Source organism: Harpia harpyja, chromosome 1 (genome assembly GCF_026419915.1).
Source record: "Harpia harpyja isolate bHarHar1 chromosome 1, bHarHar1 primary haplotype, whole genome shotgun sequence".
NCBI classification, from domain to species: domain Eukaryota; kingdom Metazoa; phylum Chordata; class Aves; order Accipitriformes; family Accipitridae; genus Harpia; species Harpia harpyja.
In genome coordinates, this window is record NC_068940.1 from 3,165,257 (window position 1) to 3,174,901 (window position 9,645).

Consider the following 9,645-nt stretch of genomic DNA (forward strand, 5'->3'; position numbering starts at 1 on the left):
CACTCGCCAATTACCATCACAGGCAAAAGAGACTCAACTTGGGGAATTTAATTTATTGCCAATCAAAATCAGAGTAGGATAATGAGAAATAAAACCAGATCTCAGAACACCTTCCCCTCACCCCTCCCTTCTTCCCAGGCTCAACTCCACTCCTACTTCCCTACCTCCTCCCCTCCAGCGGTGCAGGGGGACGAGGAATGGGGGTTAGGGTCAGTTCATCACACCTTGTCTCTGCCACTCCTTCCTCCTCAGGGGGAGGACTCCTCACTCGTCCCCTGCTCCAGTGTGGGGTCACTCCCATGGGAGACAGTCCTTCATGAACTTCTCCAACATGAGTCCTTCCCACGGGCTGCAGTCCTTCACGAACTGCTCCAGCGTGGGTCCTTTCCATGGCGTGCAGTCCTTCAGGCACAGACTGCTCCAGCGTGGGTCCCCCGCGGGGTCACAAGTCCTGCCAGAAAACCTGCTCCAGCGTGGGCTCCTCTCTCCACAGATCCGCAGGTCCTGCCAGGAGCCAATACAACCCTGAATGCCCTTGTCCCAGGCTGTATTCCTCTGTCTGTCCACCCCAAATTCAGGTCGTTTCCAAGGACTTCTGTCCCAAGTTCCCAGTTCTCTTCCATTCCTGTCATTCCTTGTCCTGCTCCAGCCTCTTTTCCCTACCCCCTTCTCATCTGACCGACCTCTTTGCTCCTCTGATGTGTCCTGGGCTTTCCTCTGGGGCTCTTCATTGCCTTTTCTCGCTTCTTGCATGACACTGTCCCCGTTTCCTTGCCAAGCTGTTTTCAGTTACCCCATGTATCTTTTAGGTCTGTGTTGGACATGCTCCTGTTGTCCAGTCCCAGCCTCTCCTCTGGAAAGCAACCAGCACTCCCACAGTCACTGCTTTGTATTAACCCTGGGCTCTGAGAACCTCGGTGCAGCTGCAGTACTAAGTTTTTTTGGAACATCAAGTGTTTTGTATATTTTTATTCTGCATTTCTGTAGTACCTTGGTGATTTGCAGGTTTTCTCTGCTGTTTTGTCCAAGCTGCTGGACAGAGAAGGATGTATATTTTTTGATTCAGTGGCAGACTGGTGGTGTTAGCTCTTTAAACTATCCATTACGTTTTTTTAAATCATTTTTGCCAAGCACAAGTTGAGATTTTCCTGCGTGTAGAGCATTGTCATGTCCTAGTGAGACCCCAGGCACGATGCTCGATTCCTTGAGTGTCTGATGTACGAGCTGAAGAGCGGGGTTCTGGAACACGCAAAGGCTATTGGAGCATGCACCAAGTTACCCAGTCAGTACTGCAGGCTGAGTGCACAGGTGGCTTCCTAGCAGAACCCAGAATTACTTTGGCAAACTTGGCACTGCATGTGACACAGCTAGCCGTGTTCTTCTAGTGCTTGGCTCCTACGGCGCTGCTGAACTGCATGTGTCCGTAAGGTTTCCCCCAGTGATTATTCTTTCTTTGGGGGAGTAAACTCTTTTCTAGGCTGTACGTCTTCTGACAGCGTGTATTTTCTCCTCCACATCTGCACTGAACCGTGTGGTCACTTTTAAAACCCAGCCACCTTTCTCCGTGGGGAATATGTGGCAAATACCCTTTGCACGTTGAACTCCTATTCAGGTAATTCGTGGCATCTCTGAATTGCCTTTTCGTCAAGAGTGAGCAGTTAGTTTGATCTGCCAGGTTTAGTGTGTGCTTTTAGTGAGGGTCCCCAACCATGCCAGGACAGATTCACAATTAAAATGTGATCAGCTGCCCAGCAAACACTGATAAGCTTAAAATCAGAGGGGGAGGAATCGTTGGCTGCGGGCAAGCAAGGTGCCAGTTTTATTACCCTCAGAGTTTATCGCCCTTCCTAATTAAAATCCCAAACAATCCCCACCACCGCCTGCGTCTGTAAACCTCCCGTAAGCGTGATGTAAGGTGACTCAGTGTGACTGGGAACGTGCACAAGGCAGGTGGTGCAGGCTGTTTGCGCCAAGCACAAATGACACTGTGGGTCCAGCAGTTGTTTTCCTTCTCTGATTATTTATTTACATTTTTCGAATGACCTTGGGGGGGGGATGACTGCTTACTCAACCCCATGTCCTTGCTTGCACTTCCACAGAGGCTCTCTTTGGAAGGTCCGTGGCATTGTAGACCTGTTTTACGCTCTCAGTCCCACGACACGAGTTACAAAAAGGCTTGTGTTTCTGTAGTGCGATGGGGCAGTATAAACTGATGCTCTTGGCCACCCTTCCCGTATGGGGAGAGAGTGGGCTGCAGCATTTGGCTTGCAATAGCATTGTGTACTTGTGTCCAAAATACAAATTGTGCTAGCTCCCTGCCTGAATGTTTGAGAAATGAAGTCCTACCCTGCCGCATGGGCCTGACTGCATTTGATGAATTGGAGTCAGCGCTGGCAAAATGTAATTGCTCATAATTATGACAAATCATGCGCAATGCTCATGCTGTGAACTACAAAGCTTTTGTCCACTACCGCTTATCCAGCTGCTTAAAAAGCTCTCTTGTTAAAGTGCATGAAGCTCGAAAACAGCCTTCAGGATCTGGTTGTTCACGTTTTGTTGAGGGCACTGAAAAAAATTTGGTCTATTTGAAGAAGTTGCTTCTAGTCTCCAGAGTTTCTCCTGATGTGGGGGAGCAGGAGCTGGACTGCAGTACAGCAAGATGAAAGCAAGGATGGCTATTAAAAGGAAGTCTGAGCGTTGCTCTTGATCTGTGTCCTTGCTAAAAATCCCTAGTGATGTTCATCCTTCCAGTAACAGCTGCAGGCATGTCGTTTCTCCTCTTTCTGTATTACTGGACAATCTATCTTTCTGGGTTTTTGGTTTTGCATTTTCTGCAATAAGAAATGGTTCCTTGTCTCTTTCAGAAGTGTTTTTTCAGCAGATGCTAAAAAAGTGCGCACGCATGAGAGAGCAGTCTACGTGTTACTTCACCTTGCATGAGCACAAAATTGCACGCACAAGAAGTAACTGCTGAGATGAATTGCCTTTGTTTTCCATGCACTGTATTTGGTTTATGGTCAGTGCTGTCAGCATGTGGCAGTCATGTTTACAGAGCACCGCTGAGTCAAATATCCTAGCTGGATATTTTAAAAATGTTGGATACCTTCATAGCCACAGGCATTTGGAGCTGTAATTGCTGAGATAAGAGTGCTGCAGTTTGTGGGGTAGAGAATTTGATCATCCCTTCCAAGTACAGTGCTGCACGTCTTGGCTAGGCATGCTGTCTGCCCTCGTCGAGGGGAGTCCCAACCCACTCTTGAGTGTAAACCCTCTCTGAAATAGGTGGCATCCTCTGGCACTGCAGGTCTAATCACAAAGCCAAGTTCTTCTCAATAAATACTCTTCCTTTCTTTTCTGTCTTCTAGTGTCAAGATGGTGCTGATGTGGACCAGTGGGGACACGTTCAAGACTGTTTACTTCATTCTGAATCAGGCCCCGTTCCAGTTCTCCATCTGTGGACTCCTGCAGGTTTTCGTGGACATCGCTATCCTGTTGCAGGTTTACTTGTACAGCTACTACCCTCAGAAGCCCGCGTCCCACGCTGCACACCCAGCCAGCACCAAGGCCCTGTGAGGCATTTAGCTGGACAGGTTGCAGGTCAGCGGCGCTGCGGAGTCAGCCATGGCAGCTCCTCTTCCGCTTGTAAATAATCCCGTGTTGCCAAGTTGAAAGCAGAAATGAGAACAAGGATTGAAAATCTGGCTGCACTTCCAGCTCGGGAGGTTTTATTTTAAATAACTTTCTCTGTTTTCAGATTTAGCTGTACAGAACTGTTTCTTGGTGGGGGGAGGGGCACTTTATTTTTGCGTATGTACCTATGAGCCTTATCAATTCACAAATGTTTGTATATTTAATCACAAGGGCTGGATGGTTTGTGGTTTTAATGCTATTTAAAAATGTTACACCACAGAAATTATAGGATATTTTGTCTGAAACTTTTACTTATTTATATAATATAAAGTCTGTATATTGGCAGGAATTTTGCGGCATATGCTAGCATTCGGTATCTCCACGATGCAGGAAGGAGTACTGAAGAGCAAAGGCAGGAGCTTTCTCTTTTCTTTAAGAAGGGTGTGCGGTGAGCAGAGGAGGTGAGGGCGGGAGGCCCTGCGAAGAGGCGAGCAGCCAGAAATGAACCAGTCGTACCCAGCGTAAAGCATCAACATGCCAAAGAGTGACTGGCAGGTGTTCACCCCCGCTGCGGGATCAGTGTGGCAGGCGGACACATCCAGGAGATGACGAAGGGGGTCGGTCTGAGTACGGACAATGCTGGAGCCACGTTTAGAGCAGGCACAGCCAGTCAAGCGGGCAGCCAAAAGGAGGAGCTAACAGGAGAGTGCAGGTAAATTAGGTAGCCGTGCTTCGAAACGATGGCGTTTGGGAACAGCCACTGCTCCTGCAGCTGTGCTCAGGGCAGAGCTGGGCTGGAGGATGTCTTTCACGGGGCCAGTATTACCAGGCAAGTATTTCTAGATGGCGATTGAGACACAAAGGTAGAAGCAACTCCACTTCCATTGCCTCAGAAGGGGAAGTGAAAAAGTTTGAGACACAGAAAAAGCCGTATCCTATGGAGTAGGACTAGCATCTGACAGCTTGCTTTGTTGAGGCTGAGATTCATGTTCATGTTGTTTAATGCCAAACAAGAACCAGTTTATGTTTCGGGGCGTTTCTTGCATTGACCCAACAAGGAAGGAGTCCCCGTTTTCCTTCTTCTGTTGCTTAAGATCTTCTAGGCTCTTAGAAGAATCAGCAGCCTGTACTTAGAGGGACTGAGAAAGCTGAAAGAGCGGAGAGTTTATTTATAAATGTCGATGGCTGTTCGCCAGCGTAGGTCACCCTGCCCGTTCTGAGAACGGCACGTGTCTAGCAGCTGCAAGCGGTGCGGACCCGCAGGGGGCTGCGAGCGAGCCCCTGGGCTCCTGCCAGTTGCCGTCATGAAGCCGCCCTGCTTGGTGTGAGGCAGCCAGAGCAAGACGCTTAGTCCCAGCAACAGCTATGCCTGAGCTGCTTGCTTCTTCATGAGGCTCCCTCCCTGCTGCCGGGTGAATCCTGTCTGACCGCAGGCAAGGCGTTAGAGCTGGGACAGATTTTTGAGAATCACTTTTTCTCCAAGATTAGCCCAAAAGCTTATGTTTTCTTATGGATGGCAGCAAGTCTGAGGTTGAGTAACTTCAGTGTGTAAACCAGATACTTCCCCTACGCTGTTTTATTTGGGCATCTCATGATTTGAGTCTGGACTGTCTTCATGGGTGGCAAACTGTCCTCTGGAGCGGAAGCGTCAGCAGGCTGCAGCAGTGGTTGCACGACGCTCGGTTGGGAACGTCCGTCATGGGACAGGGAAGAGTGGGCTGTCCCCGTGCTGCTTTACAGACTGGTGCCCCTCTTGCTGACGTCGGGGCTCCCACTGCACGTGCCGTTTGGTTTTGGAGCTGACGTTGGTGGCGGAGGGCTGAGGCTCAAACCTGCGGGCAGAAGTCCTGCCCTGGGGCCGAGCCGTCCTGCCCTTCGGTGGAGGCACCGCAGGAGGTGGAAGGAAGGGCGTCCTCGGGAAGTCCCTCCTGCCCCGGCAGATCCAGTCGGATCTGCGTGAGTAAAGCGGAGCCGAGGAGAGCTGCTGTTTCCGAGGGCTGGGCACGGAATGCTCTTTGTTCGATACCATACTCTCTTAGGCCTGAAGTGACCTTACGAAGATGATGTACCCGGCATGGCAGACTATGAATGTTTTGTTCCTCTCTTTTCTCCAATGTTCTGGTTGTATTACAGGAACATCTGGGCTTTTGTCTTTTTTAATTGAAAACTTACTTAACAGCTGGCTTCTCCGGTATGCTGCTTTAATGAGGATTGTATTTCTACTGTATGCAAACAAACACCTTCTTGTGTGTTTTAGTGGTCGGAAGGGTTTTTTTAATAACTTGTAATGATAAGATTTTTGTATATGGTGGTCTTTTTCTAATATTCTATGAAATGGGGATATAAGAAATAAACGGCTCTTAAGACATATACTTCTGTATGTTATAGCTTCACCTGGGAGTGCACACTTTTGGCCACCTCTTTGGCTTTGAACTACAGGTATTACCGAGAATAAAACAACTGTTGTTTCTTCCTTTTGGGACTCTTTCCTGGGCAGTACCCAAACCAGCGAACTCTGCAGACCAGTCTCATTCACACCAGAGCTGCAAATGCTGGAAGAGAAGCCAGTGAAGCCATGTCTGAAGTCATCTTCTGTATGTGGCATTTAGCAAGGTAGGACTCTTGGCCAGGAACTCTTGAACTTCATCTTGCAAGGTACTTTAGGGACAGGATGTTACAGAACTTTGGTTTTGTTCTTTAATTGTCAGGAAGTATCTGTATCAATGATCACCTCAGAGAATAAGAAATCAATTACTTTAAATACATCTCTTTGAATGTATGGCACATTTCATGGCATTTATTTTCTCTGTCAGTTGCAATGTTTTTTTAAATAAATATTACCTGTTATATATAAATTGCAGTGTTGCTTGTTTTGTTCAGATGTAAGATGCGTGCTTCTTTACTCTTACTATAACTCGTCTTGTCTAGAGCATCGTCCGTAGGAATAATTAGCATGCTTTTTCCTCCTGATGGGTGGGTAAGCACAAGGCGTAATTTGTCCTGAGGTCATGACGCATGACAGGGATTCTGGATGTCTGCCCCCTGCTCTTCCATACATCCTGGGGTAAGCTTACCCTCATGACCACTTAACTCTTTTATGCTTGTGATGCTCACAGTAAAAACAAATCACTAACATCATTCTGTAGCTTTAAAAAAACCCTGTATCATGCAGACTGCATAATGAGGTCAAAGACGGGACACAGCTGAGGGACATGCTCTCGCAGCCTCTGCACGGAAGATGAGGAAACAGAGTGTGTCATCTCATGGCCAGCGGCGGTGCCAGGAAGAGTCTGGACCTCAATTACTCAACCGTACGTAGTTGCACCATCTATCCCAAATAGCACTGGTGTTAGTGGCTGCTGCTCTGGCAGTCACGGAAGGGAAGCTAATGGTGGGACTGGCCCTAAACGAAACAACAGGGAAGCCCCTTCGGTAAACGGGAGCTCTCACAGCCACCTCTGGATGCCGCAGCAGCCAGGGCAGCAGCAGGGCTTTGTCCTGCTGGCTGGGGCAGCGCTGGCCCTGTCCTTGGGGAAAAGCTCTCCCTCGGCCGCGCAGGGCAGGCAGTGCTCTGCTCTGTGGCTCCAGAGGCAACAGATTTCATGGTTAGATGTTTGGGTGCGTGTATCTACCTGTGTAGTTAGATGCAATTAAAAACATTTCAAGACAAAAGGCAAAGCTCAGATCTGGCACGGGGTAGTAAAGCAAAAGTTGGCGCACAGATGCTGTTTGTTGAATTTGGTTGTGACCCTTAGCTTAGGCTTGAGTGCCGGGAAGGCTTCAAGGACCTGACGGACAGCTGTGGCTTTGCTGGTGGCTTTCTGTAACTGAAAGAAGACGTTAATTTGTAAGTCAACAATATGCCAATAAATAAGCACGCTGCCTGGATACCTGAGCCAACAGCAGTAAATAAGAGACAAGGACTAGAACAAAATGTGAGGCACACCCTGGAGCAGGGGCAGATCTCCCTGTAAACAGCCTTGTAAAACAGCCAGGTCCCAAGCGGACGTCAGCATCTGGAAATGTCCCGACAGCAAACACGGACTTAGGACCTCAGACCCCCATCCTGCCCCTTCCGTGTCCCAGTTCATGTGGGTTTGGCTCTTGTAGGGGCTGGCTTAGCTATGCTGTGAGACCGAGGGGCTTTGCTCAGCCTCAGATGGGCTGGCAGAACCACGCTGGATTTCTCTGCCCCTCAGCCCTTCCACCCGCCTTTCCTCTTCTGCCCCAAGGCTTCGAACTCCTCTAAGCCTGGAGCTTGTAGGTGCCAGACCCGTGAGAGCCAAGGATACTTTGCCCCCGGGAAGCATCTGCTGTGAGGCTGCCATAGACCGTGTCTGTTCTGGCCTCATCAGCCTCAGACAGCAACCTCTGTCCAGCTTCCTGCTGAGGGCGTGATACCAGTGTCGTCTTGTTCTTGCAATTAGTGCTTTTTCTTAATCGAGGTTGCTACGAGGTAGGAGACGGCTGTGCACGTGTGCTGTATGAGCTGAAGGACTTGTGTTTGACTTTTTGTGCCGTTCACTCGAACTGTCCCTTTACCAGTTACTGCATCCTTAGCTCTCGAACCGTTTTCAGATGATTATTGTTGCCAACTGCCAGAATTTTTATGTCCACATGTGCTGCCACCGAGATGGCTGTGGAGAAGAGGCGGCGTTGCTCACATGCGTTGATTCTCTGTGCCATAGGAGAGAGGAGGTTTGTTTTCTTTTTCCTTGGGGCAAAACCAACGTTCTACCATCATGAAGCACTAGATTGTGTTTCAAAGAAACAGGTGTAACAACCTGCTGGCACCAGCATGCATGCAGACAGCAGCATAGCATTTATTATAGTTAAGAGATAAATGGCCTTAAATCATGTGTGTGCTGTGTCAAAGAAAAAAACAACCACCACCATACACGATAAAACCAACACTTCACCAGCAGCTGATCAAAAGTAATGAGCATCACCCATAACAACAGCTATGCTGGGTGAAACTTGCTCTCCTCTGAGTATCTTTTATGTCTGGCAATGTGTGCATCACAGCTTCCAAAAATAATTTGTTTAAAAGGTTCCTGGTTTATATTTGTTTCCTCATCTGTCATCTCAATAGATAAAATGAAACTTTATTAAAAGCTGGGCCTTGACTAACGGGCATAACGAGTGGGTTTTGTCACTTCATTAAAACGCTGTGCGTGCTGGAATTAATTACGTGCCTTTTGAAAAATATAAAGAACTCACTATTGTAGGACAATAGGAACTTGATGGAGCACAGCAATAATACAGTGTGTGTCATCAGTCTGGTTTTCTGCACAGCTGCTGAGCTGCAGTTAGCTGTCCCGGTGCTGGGTTTTCATGCTGTGGGGCCAAAAGCGGCATTCATTCATGGTTATTTGCTAGCAGTGCCAGTGTGAAACTCTTCATTCTGCAAGGATGCCTACTCCAACACGGCTCTTCTAAGAGTAAGTACTGCTGCTGATCATTCGTGGGCCTCAGCACCTTGAGGGGATGTATTCTGCACCCTCCGTGTACACGAGCCGTGATGACTGCATTCACCCCAGAGATGTAGCGCTGAACAGCACCTGGTGTGCATGAACCAAAAAGTACCACGAAAGGTGAGCTTGTGGGTTCACCTGGTGAATCTGTCGGGTCCCACCTGAAGACTGAGCACCCGAATGCCACCGTAAAATGTACTGCTGCCCCTCAGCACCATGCCACGCTTTGCCCCCACACGCCGCTCGCTTTGCTGGTTTGCATTTAGCCGGCTGCAAAGCTGTATCCCTGATGCCAAACCTTAATAAGCCTTAATGCAAGAAACGCCAGCATCGGGATTAAAAAAAAAAAAAAAAAAAAACAACCCAAATCTCTCATGACTCACAGCAACCCAGTGCTGGTGTTGCTCTGCCAGGAGTCTGAGTCAGCCCCAGCACCGTCCACCAGCCCTTGGCCCTCCTCGCCCGGCACAAGCAGCGGACGCACTCCCGGAGGCGGTGGGCGCGTACGGCTGCGCTCGGTTTGCTTGTAGTTCGATACAGG

At 48.7% G+C, this 9,645-nt stretch overlaps 1 protein-coding gene across 3 annotated transcripts in view; it reads left to right on the top strand.

Moving 5' to 3' along the window:
* The window catches only part of SLC66A2 (solute carrier family 66 member 2), a 65,493-nt gene extending 61,652 nt beyond the window's left edge, over positions 1-3,841 (top strand). For all 3 annotated transcript variants that reach the window (XM_052801302.1, XM_052801392.1, XM_052801463.1), the window contains one exon: positions 3,366-3,841. In XM_052801302.1, the coding sequence (XP_052657262.1) occupies positions 3,366-3,573 (208 nt within the window). In that variant the 3' untranslated portion in view covers positions 3,574-3,841. The remainder of the gene's footprint in view (positions 1-3,365) is intronic.
* Positions 3,842-9,645: the final 5,804 nt, after the last annotated feature.